The sequence below is a fragment of the Sus scrofa genome, chromosome 4 (genome assembly GCF_054392235.1).
Source record: "Sus scrofa isolate SSC_HxYL_T2T_F1_AM1 chromosome 4, Sscrofa_HxYL_maternal_Yorkshire_Landrace_v2.0, whole genome shotgun sequence".
Classification (NCBI taxonomy): domain Eukaryota; kingdom Metazoa; phylum Chordata; class Mammalia; order Artiodactyla; family Suidae; genus Sus; species Sus scrofa.
Window position 1 is genome coordinate 8,526,096 of NC_139386.1, and position 26,580 is coordinate 8,552,675.

Consider the following 26,580-nt stretch of genomic DNA (forward strand, 5'->3'; position numbering starts at 1 on the left):
ACCACACACATAAAAATTCTCAAAACCCACTGCCATGGAGTTACAAATCAAAAATCTCAACTCATTTCTATTCAAAAACATTAAGGGCATCCGTTATCAAGTACCCATATTAGACCACTAATCTTCAGATCTGTAAGATGCTAGGGGAAAAAAGCCTAGCAAGTTAACTGTATGTTCGAATTACAGGTAGCCAAAGGATCTGACTTACTCACTATGTGAGTTTACCACTGCTATAAGGAATGAACATAAGAACATATTTTGTACCAAATGTTTCACTAGATGTGGGCAGATCTTCCTTCTTCTCAACTTCTGGTGTGGCTAGAGAAGTTGAAGTTTCTTCCTTTTTTGAAGGTACTTTAAACCATTTTCTCTCATCTTTCTCTTTATCTTTATTGCTGTTAGCGCTGGTTCGAGGTTTGTTCCCTGTTTTATTCTTGGCTGCAGCTGCAGCAGCTGCTTTGACTAACGCTATCCAATCCTCCAAAGGAAAAACACAAAACATGTGAAGCATTAAAAATTAATTAAAATTTAATTACACTAATGAATAAAAACATGTATCACATTTTCAAAGCTACTTTCACTCTCACGCACAAAGACATAAAAATCAAATTAACTACATTTACAAGGTAGATCATCAACATGGTGGATTCATCAAATGTAATAATCTAATCAGTTGGACGACCTTCTATAAAATAGGAAAATATTCCATAACTAATGTTCCTTTGACGGGATAAAATCTAAAATATGAGAAAACCTATGATAAATGTGGATTATTATATGGCATTCTACCTTAGTACTTAGGGTTTAAATGCTGGATTATGTTTCTTTTCGGCAATATAATGGATCATAAAAATAATTAGAGAAAAAAAAGCTTATGTTGCAATTCTGCAAAAATTAAAAAAAAGGTACAGTCAGCCCTCCCTACCCTCAGGTTCTGCATCTACGGATGCAACCAACTATGGGTGAAAAATATTTGGGAAAAAAAATTCCAGAAAGTTCCAAAAAGCAAAATTCAAATTTGCCATGCTCTGGCAACTATTTACACAGCATTTACATTGTATTAGGTACTGCAAGTAATCCAGAGATAATCTGAGAGGATGCGCATAGGTTACATGCAATACTACGCCATTTGGTATAAGTAGACTCGAACATCTACAGATCTGGGTGTCCATGAGGGTCCTGGGACCAACTGCCTGCAGATAATAAGGGACAACTGTATTCCCAATAAGCGAATTACTATAATTTATTAGTAAAGTCAATTTCATAGAAATCAAGACATGATTTTGTTATTTTTTAAAGTTTGGACACCAATTTATCACAACTTAATATTACTAGTAAATGAAAAAAAATCAGGAGTTCCTCTCGTGGCGCAGGGGTTAACGAATCCGACTAGGAACCATTAGGTTGCAGGTTCGGTCCCTGCTCTTGCTCGGTGGGTTAACGATCCGGGGTTGCCGTGAGCTGTGGTGTAGGTTGCAGACGCGGCTCGGATCCTGTGTTGCTGTGGCTGTGGTGCAGGCTGGTGCCTACAGCTCCGATTCGACCCTTGGCCTGGGAATCTCCATATGCCGCGGGATCGGCCCATAGAAATAGCAAAAAGACAAAAAGACAAAAAAAAAAAAAAAAAAAAAACCTATCTGGGAAAAAAAAAAAAATCAATTTGACCAAGGTAAAGTATCCAGTGTCAGGCTCCACTTTAATTTCCCTTCCTCTCCAACTTCCTGGGTCTATTAGTTACTATTCTTCTGAGATGCAAATATTAGTATTTCCTGTGTTAATTTTTTCAGTTTGTGGCTAAATAATTTTTACTTTTTTTAAGTAAAAATGCTTCTTGTAAAAATCATGGAAAGACGTAAAGAAGTGGTACTTAAATTTAAATTTTCACAATCAAAAAAGATTGTTTTAAAGCAAATATGTACAAATATCTTTATTGAGACAATCTTCCACTGAGGCCTCTAGGATGTCAAATAGAAGAGCGATTTAAATTCCAACCAAATACGTTAAATAATACGTTAAATTCTTAGTCCAAGCAACTAAAAACAATTTTGGAACATAAAATAATACATTTAATTCATGGACTACATTAACAAACGTAAGTCATTAAGCAATACAAGTCGATGGCTGCTCCACATGGCAAAGACAAGAAACCATTAAAAGCAAGCAAATAATACTGATGTCTCTCTCCCCCACAAGTGTAATCAACTAAAAACGTCATGTGATTGCACCGAACACACTCATTCGCCAATTTTCTATTGCGTGCCCCATGACATATGCCAGGATACATGCTAAGCTGATAAAAGATGCTAGCTTGCGAATAAGACATGTATTGGGGACATAATTTAAGCTACTGGGAAATGTAGATGCTGGGAGTCTTTCAGGCAAAAGTTGTGAAGTTTTACGTCTAGTCTGTAAAAATAAACAAAAAGAGAACACTAGATACACCAGTACTGCCCATCCCAAGTCTTACTTAGAGACATCTCTTTTTTCAGTCCTGCCCATAAGGAATCGACAGGCAAATAAAATTAAGTGTAAGACAACGTGAGAGGAGAGACAGTAGAGAATACACAATATATTGTGGGAGCACAACACAATTTTGACTGAAGAGAAAGACGAGTGGAAGGCTTCAGGGAAAATGACAGATGAATTGAACCCTGAAACAGGAATTTGCTAGGGAAAAGGGCAAAGGAAAAGAGACAGGAACTCTGAGCAAAAGGAAAACCACTGCACAAGGGCATGGCAGGTAAAGCCTACACCAGTGGCAAAGAGGGGTTTATGGTCGAGGAGTGATGTGGATGGCTTAAGAATTACGGCTGAGTTCCGCCTGGAGACCAACGTTTAAGCAGAAGGAAGAAAGAAACACTATTGAAAAGGATTTACGGAGCACCATCAACAAAGCAGAAAGAAAGACAAGAGAAAGGACAACCAGACAAGCAGAAGTCATATGTTTGCAGTCTTATTAAGAGAAAAGCACTTAATTCTGGGTTCTACATTGGGAGGAAAATTTTAAGTTGCTAAGCTCAAAGATGCTAGGGGTCAATTCCATGCCCAGTTGTCTTCTTTCTCCAATGAGGAGAAAACTAGAAGAAAGAGGAATGTTTCACTCTTTAAAAGTGAAATTAGATAAAACAGTCCCTTATTACATGACTTATCATCGAAATCACTGACACTGCATAATTAAAGAATTCTCCCATTATTGTGCTCTTCCATTTTTTAATGGAAAGAGTCACTATCAAAAATAACTGATGGGATCCTTCTATGAGTGAGAACTAAAGATGTGTTCCAAAGTTCCCCGGAGAGCACTGCAGTACAATGAGCACTGTTCAACATCAGATCAGAGTTGAGTCACCTTTCAACTCTTCACGCTACGGCTGAGTGATAGTTTAGCCAAGTTACCCATAGCTCTAAGTTTTGAGTTTCTCAACTGTGAATGAGAAATATCAGCCAGACCTATGTCAAAGGATTTGCTATGAGACTGCAATAAAACAATGTATACAAAAAATGTTCTAAAAACAGGAAAGGACTTTATGAGCCAGGCTCTAACACTAGTGACTTAGTGTGAATTTTCTATCAGCACACTCTCAAGAAGGAAAAGAACAGGGGAATAAAAACTATGGAAAGTTTAGAGAAAAATATTGCCATAGTACATTTATTTTGATTCCTTATCCTTTGCTGGTTTAGTTAAAGAAATTTTAATGTATACATTTTTTTTTTAATTCCCAAAGCACTCAAAATTTAAAAGATAACACACAAAGCTGGACTGTCCTAGCACTGCCCAAACAACACCTGACTTAGTGTATGGCCTAAATGAAAACTAGTCAGAAACTTATTGGGAAAAAGACATTCATGAAATGAGAGGACTTTATAAAAAAACAATTCTCAAATGTTTTGTATGTGCCCGTAATTAAAAATTATGTAGACAAAGTAAAATGAAAGGAAATAAATTGCTATCCATTATTATCTTGCTGTAGTTTGTATTGCGATATTGATTTTAATGTTAACATACATCATAATATGACTAGAATACTTGCTAAAAATAAATATCCAGGGAGTTCCTGTTGTGGCTCAGTGGGTTACGAACCCATGAGGATGCAAGTTCAACCCCTGGCCTCGCTCAGTGGGTTAAGGATCGGCATTGCCATGAGCTGTGATGTAGGTTGCAGAAGGCGGCTTGGATCCTGTGTTGTTGTGGCTGTGGTGTAGGCCGGCAGCTACAGCTCCGATTCGACCCCTAGCTGGACCTTCCATATGCCACAGGTCCAGCCCTGAAAAAAACAGCAAAAATAAATAAATAAAACTTAAAAAGATAAAAATAAACATCCAATGTGTCCACAAAATTAATTTTTACAATTTGTTATTTTATCACAAACCAAACTGGCTGTCACTTTGGAAAAAATTAAATTTTAAGATTAGTGCCATCTCATCAACATTTGAATAACCAGAATAACAAAATAATAATTTTAAAGCCAAAACACTGAGAATTTTAATTAAACAGGTTTATATTAAACTAAGTTCCTAATCTTTAAATCAATCTTTCTATGCAGTAACCAAGAAATCACACCATCGAATGTTTAAGAGAACATTTTATTTAGATATACAAGTAGGAAGACACAAAGCAATTTCCTGATCTAAAGCATTTTCATTTTAAATTGCATTTCTATATTAATTGGAGTAAAAAAACTCTGCTGGTTAATCATTTCAAAACTAAATTTTTGAAAACCGGGTAATTTAGAACAATTGCACTTCTCAGAAAACATTAAAAATAATTTTTGTAACGGTGGTAGTGTATACTCTAGATTACTAAACTTAACACACTTGACCGAAACTGACCACGTGATTTCAACACAGTTCAGGATATTTTTCACTGAACTCTATGCAACAAATACGTAGCATATTTCCATATTAGACATTTGTATAGATCACTTTCAATTTCTTAAAATTAATTGTAGGTCCAGGTGCTGAAAATCCCAAATAACAGCAGAACATACACGAAAATATTTTAAATTTTCTACTGGCACCTTTTCTTTCCAGTATTTCAGGAAACTTATTCAACCAATAGAATCATGGTTTTAACTTCATCCCAGATTCTCCTTCATGTGCTTACCGTTCATTCTGGCTTTGAGCAGTGACAAAGCATGTCTTTGTCACTCTTACATCATATAACTCAGAAAGCCCTACCTGCAACAGCCTACAGAGTGTCAGGTAAGCGCCTTTTGAAAGAAGATTAATGACTATGATTTACAAAGGAAAAGAAGATAAGAAATTCAATATAAAATTTTATATTAAAAATTAACTTTCTAAATGATACTATATACCAGGAAAAACAGAACAAAATTAAAAAAAGGCACTTACCTCACTTCCCATAGACTGGTTACACGATCCAGCTGGGTCGATAGGACAACACCAGCTTAGGGGGTGCTGGGATTTCACCTGGAACAGAAACTAGTGACCTATAACTTTAGCAGGTCTAAAACCAAAGAAGCAAAAATCAAGTGTATAAATTTATTTTACATTCTAAACTTTTTTTCTTGCTGCTATTTGGGGCTATCAGCACATAATCCTACAATTAGTTTACTTTAAAATATATATATATTTTTATATATATATATATTTTGATCAGTCACCATTCAAGAAGACATCCCTTTGGGAGCTAGGAAGGCTGAACACTCTTACCTGCCCCTTAGCATCCTCAGGCATGGCTTTAATGTGCATTCTCTTTAAACAACGAATTACTCCATCATAAAACTGAACTGTGAACGTTCCTGAAACAGGAGCGAGTCGGCATCATTAGAAAACATAATTCAATCTTAGGGCAACACTTGATATCAAACAAGTAATGCCCTGACAGAAATAAACACCCTTTGACATCAGCAACTGCAACAGCAGTAACACACACCATCAAGTTTGCTGAGTTTGTCTCTTTCCTGTAAAAACAACTCTGATTTCCCTTAAAAAACTACACAAAATTAACTTGATAAGTGAATGTAATTCTGATTTCTACTAGAGGATTTTAAAATTTATCATATAACAAATATATGTTTAAATAAAAAAGGTATGTAACAAAAATAAAACCATTATTTACAAAATGTATAATATTTTTAAGAATTATCATTGGGTCTCTTTCTTTTTTTCTTTTTAAGGCCGCACCCATGACATATGAAAGTTCTCAGGCTAGGGGCTGAATCGGAGCTACTGCTGCGGGCCTGCGCCACAGCCACACCAGATCCAAGCCACATCTGCGACCTACACCACAGCTCACGGCAACACCAGATCCTTAACCCATTGAGCGAGGACAGGGATCGAACCCACATCCTCAGTGGATACCAGTCCAGTTACCACTGAACCACAACAGGAACTCCTCATTTGGTCTCTTTGAAGTTTCTTTCTGAATGATGGAGAGAAAGATCCACTATAGGGGGAAAAAATCATTTTCTTAGGAAAGGATTATTCCTGTGCAATACTAATTAACTGGCTAATAAGAATTGTAGATTCACAGGCTTTTAAGATAGAACATACTTTACATATCATCTGCATAAAAGCCTTCCTACACGAGTAAGAGCTCTGAACTCCAGGGAGTGCTAAAGGCTGCATCCAATGACAGCTAAGCTGAAACAAGCTTTAAACATGGAAGAAAGGTCCCAAACATTTGAAGAGATCGCTCTTAAAACAGAGAGCACTGCTTAATTTCGCTTTGCTTTGCTTCATTTTGGGTGGATCCTACTACCCAATGAAACTGTTTCATTATTTCTTTTACTTCCAAAAGTTGTTACTGACTGCCTACTCTGTGCTAGGCTCTGGGCTAGATACCTGCAAAGCCAAAGTAAGACAGGGGAATACAAGCTTTGTAACACAGCTCTCCAGAAGTTTAAGCACACAGTGATTTAAAGACCCCACTGCAACAGGAGACATAACCTGCAAATTTAACAACTGAGATGTCTCTCAGGTGCCTAGTAATAAAATCACAGCCATATTTGTTACTTCAATTAATTAAACCCATAAATTGAACTAAGGCTTTTGTTTAATTTAGCTAGACAACTATGACTTACTTTTTTTTTACCCCCTAAAATTCTTTAATATATGTCTTTTTAAACGTTTTCCTCTTCTATATTCGCTTACCTCTCAATTTTTCTCAAGTTTAAATCCTCAGCTTAAAATCCTTCCATGGTTCCCCATCACCTCCAAGTAAAATTTAAATTTTCCAGAGTGTCTCATAAAATTTAATTTACAAGACACTTCATACCCATTCTTGTTTCTCTCTCCCTCCCACCTCTTCTGCTGTTCTACAACCTTTAACGGAATCCTTCACTCCAGGCACATCAAAAGACTTGCAGTTTCTTGAAAAAAGAACACTTCTCTTCTACTCTTTTGCATACACCACTTCTTCTGCCGAAAAACCTTTTCACCCCTCCTTTTCTAGCTAACCTGTCTTTCAAGATTCAGTTTAAAGCAAGTGTCCTCTTACTAAATACCCTTTCTGCAAAAAGGCTGTCACTCAATGTGCTTCTCTAGTAAAAAGAATGAATGAGTGGTCGAGTCTAAAAAATAACTGCAATAGAACAGTAAAGTATTTACCACCTTGGAAAATATACTTACAAGAATTTCAAAACTGGTTTAAATGAGATTTTAAATAAGAAATTTAACAAATATTAAAGCACATTTCCAATAACAATTTAAGCATTAGTTCTAATGCCTTTCTAAAATGATCAGTCTATAATTTTTAAAATCCATTATCTCTTCAACAAATTGTCTTGTTTTATGTCACACTCACATATCGGACTTCTATGCTATTTTCAAAATTTCTGTTAGGTTCAGTAACTTTTGCTCAGTATTAAGTACCACAAGAGGCTATTAGGAAAACTAATTCTTAATTTTATCTACAAAAATTTAGGAAAAGGGGGCAGGGGAAAGATGCAATAAAGGAAATCCTCATATTGATAAATTTCCAGACCCTTTCCTCAGAAAATATTGCGTTGTATTTCACTTCCAAGTTAAATTGTTTTGAATTTTCCTGCATCTTCAGAACTAAAGTTGAGATGTTCATAAAAATAACTTAGCCAATGAACTGGAAACAGAAAAATGGAAGTAAAATGCATATAAGACTGTGAACTGAAAGCTGAAAATTTTTAACCAACTATTTACCTCTACTAATTTACTATTTTCTTTTCCTTTTTTTTGGTTTTTAGGGCTGCACTATAGCATATAAAGTTCCCAGGCTAGGGTCAAACCAGAGCTGTAGATGCCAGCCACAGCCATAGCCACAGCAACGCCAGATCCAAGCTGCACCTGCAAGCTACAGCACAGCTCAAGGCAACGTCGGATCCTTAACCCATTGAGGGAGGCCTGGGTTCAAATCTGAGTCCTCATGGGTACTAGTCAGGTTCACATCCCACTGAACCACAACGGGAACTCCCTACCTCTACTAATTTAAACAGCCTATTTATGCAGTGTATTATGTATCATCTTATTCTATACAATATATAACAAATTAAATGCTCTTGAAAAAGAATATTAGAAAAATCATTAAGTATAAAACAAAGAGAACAGCTATGTGTAACAATCACATACATTAATTAAAATCAGAAATAAAGTTAAATATTACTATAAATCTCATTCTAATTCTCAGATCATTTCAAACACATACCTTCTTTGTTAATCGCCTCAATCTTGGCAGGGTAATAGCGACAGTCTGTCCAACGAGCCAGAACTTCTTCTCCGGCTTTAAAATCCTATTTTAAACAACTTTTAAGATCAATACCATGTATAATAAATAAGCATTTCCTTAATAAAAAAAAAAAAAAAACCAAGCTTTTGTAAAATTTAAAAGAACTCTCTTTAAAATATATTACATATCTGGCAAACGGAAAGGGCTTGCTACTTACAAAGAAATCTTCCTCATCCTTCAGCCCTTCTTTTCGCAAGGCAGGTCTCTCAAGGGGTCGCAACCTATTGCTGTCCCAGTAAATCCACTCATCATAACGATGACTCCAGCGCTCAAAATGGACCAACATCTTGCCCTCCTCATAGTCAATTTTTTCAATTCGTGATGGATACCTCAAAAATAAAAAGAGCCTTCATATCAAGGGAAAATTCTTACATTTGTTTACACAAAGCATTAACTGAAATACTGCTTACTATTATAACCAAAAACAAAATATGGATTCATATTTTTAAACTACTGAACCAACAAAGTTTGCTTTTTCCTTTGTCTTTTGTTTTTAATGATTTTTCTCAAGACCTAATGAAATAAAAAGTATGATACATTCCTAGCGGAAATATAGATTATATGATTTATAACATAAATTGTGCTGTCTTGGGAAATAATTTGCTAACATGCATCAAGATCCTTAAACAGAGCCCTACTTTTTTGACCCGGTAATTCCAATTCAGGAACTACAGCTACAAAACATTTTTAGTGCCAAAAAAGTAGAAACCATAAGGTTAGAAAAACTGACAACTGTCTATACAAATAATGGTCTATCCATTGAATGGAGCATTATACAGACTTTGAATGTAATGTTTACAAGGAATTTATAATGTAGGAAAATGCAGTATGAAGTAGTACCATGTTTGCAGAATCGTTAAGTATATAAAATAAATTTGTCCAGCAAAAAAAAAAAAAAATCAACATATACATTTGTCTTTATAAGGTATAGAGCACTTCCTCTTTTCTATTGTTCTATACTTTCCAATATTTTACAATGAGTATCAATGATGGTAAGAAAAACTCAGTTAAACCTTAAATTTAAAAATACAAAAATAACATCACATTGTTCAGATTTCATATGTGCTGATTCTCCTATGATTAATTCCCAAATAAAAATTAACTCGAAACTTTTAGCCAAAATAAAAAGCATCACCTTTCCTGATGTACTACATTAAATGTTCACAGTGACGTACGGTTTTCTTTTTTGTTTTTTTGTCAGAGTCCACAGCATATGAGCGTTTCCAGGCTAGGGAGCAAACTTGCACCTCAGGTGTAACCAGAGCCAAAGCAGTGCCAATGCCAGATCCTTAACCCACTGAGCCACAAGGGAACTCCCAAAGGTTTTTTTTAAGTAACATTAAATAACATTAATAATTCAACAACCCCACATGATAGATGAATCAGAGATGTAGTTTTATCTCATTTTTTGCTAATTTTTGATAAATCTTAATTTTTTATTTTCCCTGTGGAATAAATATGAATATATGTATATTAAATATTAATATAAATTTAAAGCACAAGAGACACCTCACAGAACTTTAAAATTTAGGAACTGATTACTACTTGCCTCATAGATCACTCACACTATTCAAGGCTTTTTATACTTTTCAAGAGCCCTGAGTGGTTCTCTCTCTGGTGTAGTTTCTGTCCTCTTTGGTCTAATGATACTGAACTATTTGAATTTCCTCAAACACACTACACTCTGTCAAATGTCTGTGCTTTTGTACATTCTGTTCTTTCTTCCTAGACCTAAGCTGCCCTTCATCATGCAGTGAAAACTAGAGCATTCATTGAAGGTCTGTGGGAGACATTATCTGTATTAATCTTGGGGGGGGACCTCAAGGATTTAGACTTAATGAACATGGTACAATAAAACATAAACACAGCTCCTAATTCATTTATTCAATCAAAGTTCACTTACTTAAAACCATCATGTGACTCAAGACTCATGTCAGCCAGACAACGAGAATTCAGAGACAAGTAGAATGTGGTTTCTGTCCTGTGGGACCTCATGATCAGAGATTGGAGAGGTGCTTCAAAGAAGCAGTTCCCTTTGGCTAGACTGATGCACATAAGCAGTAAGGTGAGTTAAAGGAGACCAGTGGGACTTCAGACTGGACTGGTTAGGCCAGGTCCCAACTAAAGAGCTTTGAAATAGGGAACTAATAAAATGACCCTTCATTCATTACTATCAACAGGGAATTCTGTAAAGTCTGTACTTATCACTTACCCCTTAGAAAAAAATCCTAACATCAAGATCCTTGCTATACATGTAAAATGCACAAAATGGCAATTTAACATATAATTCTATACAGAGAAATAATTTCCCTATCCCAGATGGCCCACAGTAATAATGCCTTGATATACAGAGTGAATAAAAAACTACTTCTGCACATATACAGTCACAAACACCTATCCTGAACTACAGCAATGTTATTTTGATGCACGATTTATGTTTTATTATAACTGAGTGTGAATGGAATATAAGATTTCTCTTACTGAATTTGGAAGATGTAGTGATAGTATTTTTGTTGTTGTTGTGTGTGTGTGTGTGTGGTTTTTTTTTAAGATGAATCATGCAAAGCTGTTAAGAGTAAAGAACAGTGATTAGTCTGAGTTCCAGACAATTATAAATGATTTGGGAAAAAATGTGAAAAGTGGGAGACCAGGGTTTCAGAGTTAAAACGATTGGGGATAAGAAGAAATCGCCAAAGTTGGCATCTCCCCAGAGTTCAAAAGAAAGAGCTGGAGAGAAGGCAACCTCACTAGGGCTATGATTCCACAATGCCAATTCTGCATAGAGCTCTATCATCGTCTGTTACCGCAAAATACCCTAAAATTTCCACTGGCTGTCTTCCCTATTATACTCCCACTCTGAAATGCTTGCACTATTTAAAGGATATTTATTTGTACAGAAATTAAGGGAATGGGAATTCCCGTCGTGGCTCAGTGGTTAACGAATCCGACTAGGAACCATGAGGTTGTGGGTTCTATCCCTGGCCTCACTCAGTGGGTTAAGGATCATGCATTGCTATGAGCTGTGGTGTAGGTCGCAGATGCGGCTCAGATCCCGAGTTGCTGTGGCTCTGGCATAGGCCGGTGGCCACAGCTCCGATTCGACCCCTAGCCTGAGAACCTCCATATGCAGCCCCAGAAAAGGCAAAAACAAACAAACAAACAAAAAAATTAAAGGAATGCCTCCACTGCTCTGGGCCTACCTTGCCCTCATACGTTTTTACACTTGAATCTTGGAGAACAGAGTTTACTTCCAGCAAACTCAGCAAAAAAAAGAGTCCACCCTAAATTGGTTATTAGGCTTAATGGAAATAAACAGCATTCAGAAATATTGAAAAGACATCTCAATGATCCTTGCTGAATTTAACAGAATGCATATACATGCAATTCAACTACTGTAATCTCTCAATTGATTTCTGAGGACTTTCTGAATCAGTGTGATCAAAATCCTCTCACGGTCAGGTTCAACTGCGGCTTTAACAATAGAATAGAGCAAGGCCATCACCCAAACCAAAAACTAGATTCACCGTCTCTGACCTCTTACAACACTACTGCCTTACTTGATCATACCAGCATTTCAACACTGTCACTGCTGCCTCCAACTTACACAAGATCGTTCAGAGTAGCAAGATTTATGGCTTCTGAACTAACCTGTGATCTAAAAAGAACCAGATACTGACCAAAGAAGTTAGCTACACAGTGAATACACTTCCTTGGTTCCCTACAATATGAGCTCTAAGTGTTGTCAAAACACAAAGAGAAACTGAGAAACCTAAAGTGGGAATTACCATTACAGATGAATCACTACATGGCCTACACTGTCCTTAACTGTTTTACATACGGCAGGGCAGGTTCTGACTGCGGCTAGATCATGATTCCCTGAGGCTGTGGGAAAAAAACCACTGTGTATGGTGTAGATGCGTATGAGTATTCTCTTGAGGGGGCCCCCCTCCCCAACTTTGATCAGATTTCAAAGGAGTCCATGATCCTTAAACATGATCTAAATTGAGGGAACTATCATCTGGTTTGATACATCCAGATTTTTACCTATATTGATAAAGAACGTCAATCAAGGATAAAGGAAATTCCTTCACTGATGGCCTAGACTCTCCTGCACTTAAAAGTCAAAGGACACTGGCTGCTCATCGACAGGTTACAATCCATGGAGCAAGGACAAACAACATTACCAAATGCCCTAAAGACCATCAGAATTCACTCTGAGATTTAACCATTTGAGTAAGTGCCAGATTAATCAAAAAGGCAACTGACCCAATAAATTATTCAAATTATGTATTTTAAATAGTCCTTTTCTTATTTATATTGATAAGACAACAGAGTTTCTAATTTACGTAAATTTAAAAACTGACAGTTCCCCACCTATTTCTTTTAACTCAACACTGAGTCTCTAATTCACTATATGTCAGGCACTGAAGTAGGAATAAAGCTACAAACACAAATACCAACAAACTCAAATTCAGCAGAGGGGAGAGAAAAGGGAATCAAATAAGCTAACACAATTCCAATATAAGGCAATAGCTATACAATAGCACTTAGAGTACCCAAATTAAATGCTCTCTTGGATAAGCAATTCTTTAATTTTTTTTTTTCTTTTTAGCCAGGCCCCCAGCATGAAGAAGTTCCCAGGCCAGGGAGGGAATCCAAGCCACAGCAGTGACAGAGATAAGTCCTTAACTGCTAGGCAAGCAGGAAACTCTCAATTTTAAAAGACAAAGTATACTTGAAACATGACTTAAACATAACCTAAATGTTAGCAGAATCTTCAGGAGTTGGAATTAATAATTCAGAACAGGAGTTCCCGTGGTGGCGCAGTGGTTAACGAATCCGACTAGGAACCATGAGGTTGCGGGTTCGGTCCCTGCCCTTGCTCAGTGGGTTAAACGATCCGGCGTTGCCGTGAGCTGTGGTGTAGGTTGCAGACGCGGCTCGGATCCCGCGTTGCTGTGGCTCTGGCGTAGGCCAGTGGCTACAGCTCCGATTCAACCCCTAGCCTGGGAACCTCCATATGCCGCGGGAGCGGCCCAAGAAATAGCAACAACAACAACAACAACAAAAGACAAAAAGACAAAAAAAAAAAAAAAAATAATAATAATAATTCAGAACAATTTTTTGAATAAGAAGTTCATAAGCAAGAAACTCTAACATGGTGTCATAAAAAAATAACTAAACATAAGAAGAAATAGAAATAGAGAACTTCCTTACATATGATTATCAGGAGGCGGACCATTTGCCAAATAATAAAAATTAGTACAGAACGTAGCCCAAAGCAAACACAATATACTTATAACCTACTAACCTTTAAAAACTTTTAGCATCCTAGAAATACTTTAAATTTACATGATGCTTTGCAATTTTCAAGTGTCACCTCACTCATTCACTCACTGATTATAACTACAACATCCCCTAATATCATTACCGCATTTTCAGATGACATGCTTGTAGAGTCTGCATATTAATTTGTTTCACACTTGAAGAATACTGAAAACAAAACACTTTTGATTACTTCGAAATTGATATTCCAAAATTACTAAAAATCTAAAAAATCTAGAATTTCAAGAACATTCAGAGGATGGCTATATATGTCAAACTCACATCTTCTCCAACACTAAGGACGGCGCTCGGCCACATTATCCCTCAGGTCCTGTTTTCAGACACATTCGTCCCCAGGAGAGAGGTCCAAGACAAGTTGCTAGAGCACCCTGCTTCCTACCTACCCACAACCTTCACAGCAAAAATGGGGAGGAGCAGAGCGAGCTATGCATTTTCCTTTAGAAACGTGGGGCAGCCACCTTTCAAATTAAGGTTAGATTTCAGATTATTGGACTTAAACTCCTATTCCGTTTCCTTGGTACCGGAATCTCTTGCCATGCCTACATTCATTCACCATCAGTTCTCACCAAATCCAAATGCCTACACCACAGCCTTTATACTCATTACCATCTCCCATCCTAAGAATCAACTAGACTATCAAAAATTCCTTTTCCACTCCACCAAAATGCCACCAGTAGTCTACTCAAAGTTTATATAATTCATAAGATTTGTTCAGGCTAATGTGACCAAACTCTGTTATTTAATTTTCTCACAAAATTCCAAACTCTAGCAGGTTGCAGTCTAGTCTATTTCTATTTCTTAACATTTCAATGCTTAAAAAATCATTTTAATACTAAATAGTCATATATGCTTATAAGCCTACTGATTAAAGTTTTAAGAATTTACAATGACTCCTCTCCCATTAGAGTCTACTTTCTTATAATAACTAATTTCCATGTTATTATCCTTAAAGCGAATATTTATTAAGTGCCTAGCATATGGCCGGCAATGAACCCCACACCACAGCAGTGAGCTGGGGCACTGCAGTGACACCACCACACTCTTAACCCGCTGCACCACAAGGGAACTCCCCATGATACGTTCCTGATGTGCGCTGTCTCACTTAGTCCTCCAAGAACTCTGAGTTCGGCATTGGCATTACCGCTATTCTCGGTTATGAGAGGGAGGTCCCAGCGGCTCTGAAAGTCAAGTAACTTGCTCAAGTCAAAGCAGGTAATAAGTGGTGGATCCCTGAACGGTCTACCTTAAAGAATGGTCTTTTTGCCCATCGTTCCACACCTTACAACTGACCATTTCAGCTCCTGTCAAACTTACTGCAGTATTTCAAACACAGGGAGCTCTTTACCGAGAGGTACTGAAAACAAATAAAAACAACATGAAACCAAGTTATCTGTTTATTTTTTCCTGCAAATTTAATGTTAATCTCCTGCTTCTGCTACAAATAAAATGCTTAAAGTTCTTTGTTAGCCCAGAAAGTGTGGAAAACAGCTTTTATTATATTGTATAAAATAATCACCCCCCACTCTTATTATAAAAGGACTAGGCAAAGCAAATGAGCGCTTTTATTATTAAAATTTCTCAAAATAAAAGGTACATTGCCTCTAAACTATGTCTAACTATGAAACATCACATTACTAAAATGAAAGAGCCTTAGGAAAGAAAGTAGCTTAACTTATATGTTTGATATTGTGATAATATAAATTTGAAATTAAGTAATTTAACCTGTGATGTGATTTGTTAGGGAACACGGACGTTAAAATTAAATTTAATTTGTTAATCTAGTTTCACAAATACCATTCTCTGCTTAGTTTGCAACCAGTAAGTCACAGTTCACTGGTGCTGGTGTTCTGCAACAGTAACTGGATTTCAGGATATCCCCGAAACTTTCGGGTTCACGCTTTACCAATCCACTAAAATTCAATGAACTTTGCTGGGACCATTTAGGAGTAAAAGGGGCCAGGCCTTGCCTATAATTCACGTCACCTTATTCTTCAGTACCATACCTACCCATGACGTACTAGAAATGTATTCAATTTTAACTGAAGATGGTTGGTTTTTTTGCAATGAGAAAACAGACTTTTAAGACACACTGAATATTAAATATACACATTCTTTCTTCAATTTACTGCAACGGTTCTCTCCAAGTTGAGTTAACTGTACTTACTGAAATAATACACAGCAATTTCTAACTTAATAAAAAGAAAATATTTTTATGCTGACTATTGACCTAATGATCTGTAATAGGTGGTAACAGGAATGGGTCAGTAGTTCTTCAAAATACAAAATCACATAAAAATATGAAAACACTGAGACCCTTATGAAGATTAGCAAAACTAAGCTGCCTTTTCAATAATATGTTAATTTTTTTAAAAAAATTATACTGCCGATGCTTAAAATTTAAAACGAGTATTTTCTCCATCAGCTAAAAAATCATTTAAATATACAGTTAAAAATCTTGAAGCATCTGCTGATACCAGTTCTGTTTATTCAGCAAAACTAGAACTGCAAAACATTCTTTTTAGTGTAACTGATTACCATCACAGATAAATTATTTCCAAATCAGTGGCTTTAATCAATTCCTCACCATAAAATAAAGCATTACTTAATGTGATGTGACAAAGTAAAATCTCACCTATGTGATGATAATATTCAGAGAAATGATGTAATGACTAGGGAGCTGGATGTGTGTGACAGGTGACGACTGAACTTCAACCAAATATCAGATAAGCAAATAAAACTGTCTTCTCTCTTGGTCCAACCCTTGCCATTACACGAACGTACACAAAGCACAGAACACTAAATCAATCCATGATTAACCGTAACCACAGGTAGCTTTTTTTTTCTTTTTTTGTTTTCAGATAAAGCAGCAAGACCCTAAACCCTAACAATTATCCAGCCAGGTAGCACCGAAGACTATGGGGAAAGGAGGAGCAGGAAAACTAAGACACATCAAAGTGCATGCAGGTCAATGTATTCTACTCTAATGAAAAGAACAACGAAGGATTTTTGGATCATGCATCACTCTGCAATGTCCATACTCACATTTTATCCCCTCCAACTAACATAACCAATTAAAGCAGACTATAAATTCAAAAAACAATCCTAGATATTTCCATTGCTGTCTTCCTCAAAACCCTGACCTTCAGGGTAGTAATTCTGTATAGTCTAGACCAGTGGTTCTCATGTGTGGTCCCAGACCAGCAGCAGCAGCAGCAGCAGCATCACCTGGAAACTTGTTACAATGCACATTACCGGCCCCACCTTGGACCCACTGAATCAGAAGCTGGAGGGGCTGGGCCCACCCATCTCTATTTCACAAACCCGTCGGGTGACTGTGATGCAGGTTCAAGTTTGAGAGCCACTCTTCCGCACCTCACCTCAATCACTTTCAAAACTGTGTATCAAAACTGTGGTATCAATGAACTTTGTAAGGGAACCAATGTGCTCGTGAATGAATACTATGCAGGAAGTTCGTGAGTTAAAGTATCCCACTGGATAAATACACTGTTTAAAGCCAATAGTTTTAATTCCAAGTAATTTCAAAAGTAAACAGTTAATGAAAAAGCATTTAAGTGAGTGGGAGAGCAGGATGGAGAAAGAGGAACTACCTGGCCAGTACCTCTCTACTACAGATACTTCAAATCTCTGTATTTTTTTTTTTTTTTTTTGTCTTTTGTCTTTTTTGTTGTTGTTTTGTTGTTGTTGTTGTTGCTATTTCTTGGGCCGCTCCCGCGGCATATGGAGGTTCCCAGGCTAGGGGTTGAATCGGAGCTGTAGCCACCGGCCTACGCCAGAGCCACAGCAACGCGGGATCCGAGCCGAGTCTGCAACCTACACCACAGCTCACGGCAACGCCAGATCGTTTAACCCACTGAGCAAGGGCAGGGACCGAACCCGCAACCTCATGGTTCCTAGTCGGATTCGTTAACCACTGCGCCACGACGGGAACTCCCAAATCTCCGTATTTTTGCCCACAATTTTATTCACCTGTCTCCACCTTTTTCAACTCATTTTCCCTTCTTCTAGAGACCAGCAGTTTTAAGCAAACTCCATGGGACTTCTAGTCCTTGCCTACCTTACTGCTGCCTCAAGTTGTTACTTATCTATCTCAAAGTGAGATTAAAAAACCTGTCATCCCTGAATAGGTGAAAAACAGATAGAGAATTTGAGGTTTCTAGTTCAAGAGATCTGAAAGATCATCTAATACATCACACCTTCAATGTAAGGACATAACTCTCCAAAGTCACATAGTTCATGGCAGAACAACATCCACAATTTTTTTTTTTTTTTAATCTTTTGTCTTTTCAGAGCTGCACCCACGGCATACGGAGGTTCCCAGGCTAGGGGTCCAATTGGAGCTGTAGCCGCCCACCTATACCACAGCCACAGCAATGCTGGGTCCTAGCCGCATCTGCGACCTACACCACAGCTCATGGCAATGCCGGATCCTCAACCCATTGAGCGAGGACAGGGATCGAACCCACAACCTTGTGGTTCCTAGTCAGATTCGTTAACCACTGAGCTACAACGGGAACTCCACCCACATTTTCTGACTTCTGGTTAAATTCACTTTTTTTCAATATTCCTTTTCTCTTGCTTTTCAATAAAACTAGGATAACAAAAAACTTGAGCAGATAAGAAAAAGCTCTAGAAAAAAGTGAATCAACATAAAGAAAGGGAGAATATTAGAGAAAGAACAAGAAAAACAAAGCAGGTGTGTTTTAAAATAAATATGTCCCCTCTATTATTTCTAATATTGGTTTCAACATTTCTAATTTGAAATGTTAAACTAATGTCTAACATCGACCTATTTTCTAATTTTGGTTTCAACATTTTTTTGGTGGGGGGAGGGGAGGAACAGGGAGAACTTTAAAAATTCATGGGGCTTTCTTCTGTGGGAATTTTTTAAACTAAAGAACTAAAAATGTTTGTACACTGCTGCAGACCTGTTTGATGATTATTAAATGAGGGTTCACTTAGATCTTAGGATTCAAAACTTGTGACTTCTTTTTTGTTTTTTGGTCTTTTTCCTAGGGCCACACTCATGACATATGGAGGTTCCCAGGTTAGGTGTCTAATCAGAGCTGTAGTCGCCGGCCTACGCCACATCTATCTACAGCAACACGGGATCCAAGCCACGTCTGTGACACAGCTCAAGGCAACGCCAGATCCTTAACCCACTGAGCAAGGCCAGGGATCAAACCCACAACCTCATGGTTCCTAGTCGGATTCGTTAACCATTGAGCCACAATGGGAACTCCAACTTGTGACTTTCTGAATGAAAAGAATGGCAGAATTTAAAAACAAGTCTTATGGATTCCCATTTGAAATTCTCTATACGTAGGAAAGGTCCTTAACCTGGGGTCCAAGGGTAAATTTTCTACAACCATTCATAATATAGATCTCATTTATTTTGTCACATTATAAATGTGACTGCACATTTTTCTGAGTCTATAGCTGAAATTAGCTGTTCAAAGGTAATTAGTGACTCAAAATAAGAATCCACACTTTCCAAGTAGACACAGATTTAGGAAAGCAACACACAAAAGACAAAATTTAACTTATAATAGCAAAAGAATATTTTAAAAGTATTCACCAATGGTTTTTACAAATTCCGAACTCACCTAATGTAATTTAAATGTTTTCAGTTTTTAAATGTGATCTACATACTATTTTCCAGGAGCACTCTTCTACTCCTAACATAGATCACACAACTTATCTCTGCGAACGTTTCCCTTTGAACAGCACATCCAATGAGAAAAAGACCATCTTCTTTAATTGGGGGAATACATAATTCCGTCTAAATTAGAAAGTATTTGTACTCGCTACGATCTTAATGTCTTCGGCTTTCCCACTCTACTAAAATTCTGTTCGTGAACATTTTAAAAACTCACATTTGCAAATGTTCCATACAGTTCAAAAAACTCCAAATGTGTGGATACAGCATTTGCCAATTCAAATTTATACTGTCCTATCAAACTCTGACACTTGGAGACATCTCCTCACTTTTCAAATCTTTCGTTTTCCTTTCCTTTAGATCTAGAAGAGAATTACATAGAAATAGTCCAAAAAAGGTCAGAGGAGCATAACTCATCTGAACGTTTCAAACTGACTTTATAACTTCGAGTTGAAGAATAATACCCAGAGCATAATTCTTGATTTGCTTTGCTTTCATAACTAAATCAATGGCTACAGAGTAACTATTTTAATTTCGATCAAAGTTAACTAAGTAGTCAAAACCGGTTTGATTTCATCACTTTTCTTACTGACCAATATTCAGAATGATTAGATGCTTTAAGATTTTCAAAGGTGCTTTGTAAACTACAAAACCCTGCAGAAACAAAGCATTCATATCACTTCGAAAAGATAGCTTACAGCATGCTGCAATGACATGGTATTTCTTCTACGTTCCAGGCCATTCTCATGTCAACACTATGGCTACACTTAAAAACTCAGGACATGTGTGTCTTCAGATCCCCTAAGACCTGTTTTTCAACTCTCCCTCTTTCCCTGCATGTGCGTCAGTGTTTATAATGAGGTGTCATTTTGCATAAGGAGAAAGTTGAAATACATTATTTTATTTGATCCTTAAAATAATTCTGTAAGTAAAAGCCAGTAACAGTGCTTTCGTTTCACTGCTAAGCCAACCAAGTGCAAGGACTTAGCTACAGTAAACAGGATCAGAAAGAGAGCCTGAATTTGAACCTGCCCCTTGTGTCTTTGAATCCACTCACACTGTCTCAAATAAAACTTCACCTCTGAACTTTCTCCTTCCCCAAACACATTCCCGTATCAACAACCTGTATCTAATTTCATTCTTGTGGCGTTAACTGCATTCAAGAGATTATAAGCTAAGGTGCTCAGGTTTGGGTTACAGAGGCTGTGGTGGAAGATATAACGGAGAGAAGATAGAAAACGGTCTTCTAAGAGGCGTGTAAATTAAAAGACTGTTGCAGAACAAATTGAATGAAATGCATTATGGAAAACTATACTTTTTGTTACAAATTACAGCAACCCACACCTCTCAGTAGGAGTTAGGTTTAGTCGGTATAGCAGAGGTCCACATACTAAAAACCACACTGAAGATGTGCTGCCTCTTCCTGGCTTCTCGGGGCCTGCATTCATTAGTACTGATAAATAATCAAACCACTGGTGTTTTCTGATGTAGCTGTAAAAGTACTCTGAAAGCAAAAGTAATAAATCGCTACTTAAAAATGTGGAGTATATTTTCAAGAATGAAATCTCTTTCTGAACTTTAAAGAACATGTGATATGGTTTGCTCAAGGAATAATAATGTGCTTTTTCCAAAGAAAAATAGGTTGAGTCTTCCGAGTAAATCAAATACCCCAAACCTAAATGTGGGAGCTTAACTTCAGTTTATTTCTGACCACTAAGTTTAGAGTTTATCCTTTTATTTCAAAGGCATGCACTAAAAATTATTATCCCTTTTTTATATAGGAGAAACCTTCTACATATAAGACAAACTGGCACTCAGGTGATCCACTATCTTAACTTTCTACTTATACTTCTCCTTATGGAATCATTTTTTGCTTTGTTTTGTTTTGTTTGATTTTTTAGGGCTGCACACTTGGCATTTGGAAGTTCCCAGGCCAGGGGTTGAATAGGAGATACAGCTGCTAGAATAAGCCACAGAAACAGCAATGAAGGATCTGAGCCGTGTCTGTGACCTACACCACAGCTCACGGCAACACTGGATCCTTAACCTACTGAACAAGGATGGGGATTGAACCCTCATCCTCATGGATGCTAGTTGGGTTCGTTACCGCTGAGCCACAACAGGAACCCCCCTGTACTTCTCTTTAAAAGCTAATGTAGCAACATGCGATAAAAATTATTTTCTTAATAACCCATATACTGCTTATCAAATGTCTTGCGTGCAGAGAATAAGTAACATTTGCATTCCTGCTTGTCCCTCCCTGCCCAATGCCTATAATACTTTTCCAACTGAGTAACTGTGGAAGACTGAGCATTCACTATAGCTGCAACTTGAAGAGAAAATGAAAGAAAGTAGGGAGGGAGAGATGAAAGAGAGAAGAGAATTAGTTTAGTACATTCTCAGTGATTAACTATTTTGCCCTCATATCAAAGTTTCAACACTTAAATAATCCTTCTACATTTTTACCTGATATTAAAGAAGAAATCTGTGGGATTTATACAGAATACAGAAAGGCCCTTAACAAACAAAATAATATAGAGAATAAAGTTTATCTCATTTAGAAATAAAATCTGTTAAGAGCACTCTGTCTCACAGAACTTTTGTGACCCACACAGAATTCAATAAATCTTAGTAATTAATTACTCGTCCCTATGTAAAGTACTTTTAATTCCTAAATTAAAAGGTCAGCCAAGCCTACAGTTCTTGAGACTAACATTAATAAAGTCACATCAAGAAAACTATTTCTTTCAATTGCCTAGAATATGTATAAACAATACTCTTATTTTTTTTAAGTTAAAGTCCACTGTAGTAGAATGCTTAAATCTTCATAGAAATAAGCACAAAAAAATCAAACTGACAGCATGTTTCGGTGATTATCATATGTGATTATTTTGGCTAATGTTTACTCACTTTAAAGAGACCGTTATTACTGGAGTCATTAAAATTAAATCTAAACTTCATAAATGAGTACATCTGCATGTTATCACTCTTTCTAAGCCCTTAGGAATTTTTCTGATGAGAAGCATAAGACAACAAAAAAATTAAGTTGCAACTTTCATGTGTTCACTGAACTTCCAAATACTCTAAAAGCAAATTCAGACTAGATTTTTTAAACAGTTCTTTTTTATCCTCTTTCTCTTTTAATTACTGGATCATTGATTTAACAGCTATTGAATTAAGAAACACTTCACCACTAAAAGTGAATTTCTTACTAACACCAAAGTTTTGTGGATTTTTTTTTTTTTAATGGCCACACCCACAACATAAAGAAGTTCCAGGGCCAGGAATGGAATCCTCACCACAGCAGTGACAAAGTGACAGCGGTGACAAAGCCAGATCCTTAACACACTGAGCTACCAGGGAACTCCTAACACCAAAGTTAATATGTCAATATCCCTGAAGGTCACTGGGAGAACTAATAAATAATAAACTACATGCTTCTCTAACACTGGAAGTTAGTTCAATTGCAACTTTGTCAGTTTGGAAGCTTAAGAAAAGAATATGGCTTAACCAGTAATTCAAAGAGCTGGTAACTTTAAAAAAAAAAAAAAGAAAAAAATATGTATATATAAGATTAAGATCACAGAAGGAAGAAGTAGCATTTCTCATGTTCTTGCATCATGAAGACATTCAATAGTAGGTGCCTTCAGAGTAAAGGACAAACCAGAACCAGGGAGAGCCAAATTACAAGCCAACCCAGCATCTTTTGTTGTATGGTCTAATGCAGTGGTTCTCAATCAGGACTGCATCTGCTCCCCCGCCCCCATGAACATCTGGCAACATCTGCAGACCTTCATAACAAGGAGGGATGCTACTGCCTGGTTCCCAGGTGCTTCCCAAGCGCCTCCTGAGAACACTGGGTGTGCACTCCACCTGATGAGAGCAACAATTACGTCCCCCAAAAAGAAGTACTCACTGAGATGCAGCTTGGAGGCATGAGGTCAAATCACTGTGCCTTCCTATCTCAAAGTGCAGTTTCAAACTGTCCCAAGCAGAGCCCATTAGGCTGGGGGCGGGGGGTGACAGAATGTGCAGTTCTAACACTGGAGGCTAAGAGACAAAAACCCCAGGCTGGTCTAAAGGTAAATACCACGGCTATACAAGATTTCTCTGTACGCCACTGCCAACTCAGATAGGCGACGTAACACAAAATCAAAGACAAATCTACAAAGTGCCCATTACTTTTTTTGTTTGTTTTTGGGTTGTTTTTTTTTTTTTTTTTGGCTACACCAGTGGCATGAGTAAGTTCCCAGGCCAGGGATTGAACCTGTACCACAGCAGTGACCTGAGCCACTGCAATGACAGCACCAGATCCTTAACCTCCTGAGCACCAGGGAACTCCTGCCCATTGTATTTTTAAGGGAGTTGCAGTAAAGGGAAAATGTCAGAAACTCTCTGGTAGAGCTGCCAGGCCGTTAGACCCCCCCCATCCAAATAAACAGGCTTCAAGAGGAGCTGGGGCCAAAACCCTCCCAGGGAAGGAGCCTCTCCATGCCCTCTCGGAGCAGGGGGCTGAGAATGGTATGCAGAGACATCCACCCAGAAAGTAGAACTGCAGGCCAGCTACGCGGAACGAGGAAGGCAGGCCCTAGGAGAGAGAGGGAATCCTCCTTATTTCTACTTAGCCCAGGGACCTCTGTCTGTTATTTCCCCCTCTCTCCTTTCCAGATCGCCAATTGCTCTTCCACTGCTGTATGGAGGGGTATGCTGGGGGTGTCTGAATTCACCGCTTAGCGAAGATGGCCCGTAAAAGAGTAAAAGAGAAGAAATAAGAGAAGGCCTGAAAGGATTACTCACTTAAAGCTGGAAGTAGTAACAACCTGTCTTTAGGATGGTGCTCTGGGGAAGGAGAAGATAAATGGGGTTTTGGTTTTAGATGCTAACCGTCAACACACGCTATGGTTTGAAAGACCACCTCTGACAAAGGCCAAGAAAAGGGGTTTATATCGAACTTTATCCACGACTTGGGAACGTGGTTATCTGGATTAATCCTCTCCCTCCCACTACCAAAGAGAGTTCATATTAAGTACACACAAGGACTGATACCTGTGAAAATCTGTTGAAGAGCAGGAAAGCTAAAATACAATGTATATGTTTATTCGAAATCTGAACACTTTAATGTTTCTGCCACTGTCAGGAGAAGAGCAATTAGCCAACCCACTGAGACAGCAGACACTGTGCGTTAAGGCAAGAGCTCCTTATCTTCCATACCATTTTTGTAAGTAGTCCAGTGCCTCCAAACGAGCACCAATCTCAAAAGTGATTCCAGGACGATTTGGGGGCTTTTTACTCATCTTGAGATACTATTCTTCAGGATTCTCTTTTCACTACCTCAAGAGAAAAAAAAAAAAGTTAGACTCTGATGCATAAAAGGCATAAGGAATTAAACAGAATTTAAAAAAATTACATGAGAGTTTAAAATAACTGTGCAGTTTTTTGGAAATTTGAATGATGATTATAATTATCTCTAGGTAAAGTATGGAACAACTTACAATCTTAATACTGAATTAAGAAAAAGCATATTAGAAAGATAACTATTTTAAAAGAATGACTAGATGGGGTTAAAATTAGCTAATGGCTAAAACGCTTTAAATTTTAACTTGAAAACGCCCAAGAAAATTCTCCATGATAATGGGTGAAAATGTTGTTTCCATCTTTGAAAAGTCATGACCACTGAGTGTTCTGGAATATGACTACTGAAATTCTTAGAAAAAGTTAACCAAGTTTTTCAACAAATATTTATTTAAGTGGCTTATAATACAAAACACTTAATAAGACACTAAAGAGTACAAAAAAGGAAGAAGCAGTAGACACTCCTCCTCTAGTGATGATTTTAATAATTCCTCTTGTGATTAGGGTTTATCATTACCTGTGATCTCCCATATTGGTAGCATATGATTCAACGATTTTAATTTAACATATAAAGTTGCAAAGGAAATTCCCTTCTAATTCTTCACATTCAATAACCAACAAGGATATGGATTTTTTTAGCTCTGAGAATTTATTTCCACTATATTTCAATAGAAACAGTGCTCACACTGTCAGTAAAAGGGCTGTACGTTTAAACAAACAAGAAGCTACAAAGGAATACTTATTCCTTCCTAGACCATGGACATGTGGAATATCCACTATTCTTTTGGCCAGTGGCTGCCCAGCATTATCTGAGGGAGCCTCTTTTTCACTAACCAGCACCTGAAACATATGAATGCGTTATAAGCTAGCCATCAAAATATAACACCCAGTCAGGAAAGCAAACCTACTGTTACTGGGGGAGAGGAAAAATCCCTAAAACCTTTTTGATATTTAGAATTATTAATAAGACTATGCTCCCTCTCAGTTTTAAAAAGAAAACACACAACTGTGTCGTGTTTTTTCAGGGGTTTAAAAGGGACAAACACCAACAGCAAATATAAAAACCAAAACTGCCTTTTTCTCTTTCAAAGAATCTGACAGACGAAGGAAAACAAGTGCAAAATACATGCCAAATACAACCCCAATACATGCCATAAAAACATGTTAAGATCAAACTTAAACACTCATGGGGAGGTGGGGAGGAGGGCGGGGGAAGCTATGCTCCTGCCTGCCTTGGCAGCAGCAAAAACCAGTGCATTAAAGTTAACAGTAAGCTCAGCCAGAGGGCATCTGGTGTAAAAGAAACAATAGTATGAATATTTTTATTAGCGGTCTGATCAGTGTGCAACATACAAAGCAGTTACTTAAATGTTTGTGTAGAAATCTAATCCATTTTTTCTGCTGTTCTTCACAGAAAGAACTTAGTAAGGGGTAATCTACCAGTTACACGAACATTTTCTAGGATCAAATATAGAACCCATAGAAG

At 37.4% G+C, this 26,580-nt stretch overlaps 1 protein-coding gene across 24 annotated transcripts in view; it reads right to left on the bottom strand.

Annotated features, from left to right (window-relative positions):
- Positions 1-26,580, bottom strand: part of PHF20L1 (PHD finger protein 20 like 1) — a 73,396-nt gene that overhangs the window by 45,912 nt on the left and 904 nt on the right. For 5 of the 24 annotated variants that reach the window (XR_014843335.1, XM_021088879.2, XM_021088884.2 and 2 more), the window contains exons 2-7: positions 24,954-25,073; positions 8,877-9,048; positions 8,639-8,723; positions 5,671-5,759; positions 5,350-5,439; positions 265-478 (exon numbers count right to left, since the gene is read on the bottom strand). Coding sequence is in view for 23 of the 24 variants with exons in the window: in XM_021088879.2 (XP_020944538.2) it covers positions 265-478; positions 5,350-5,439; positions 5,671-5,759; positions 8,639-8,723; positions 8,877-9,048; positions 24,954-25,036 (733 nt within the window). In the remaining variant the exon portion in view is untranslated. Of the gene's footprint in view, positions 1-264; positions 479-5,349; positions 5,440-5,670; positions 5,760-8,638; positions 8,776-8,876; positions 9,049-24,953; positions 25,074-26,580 lie in introns of all 24 variants that reach the window. The other 19 variants (XM_021088882.2, XM_085021623.1, XM_021088880.2 and 16 more) reach the window with 10 other exon arrangements.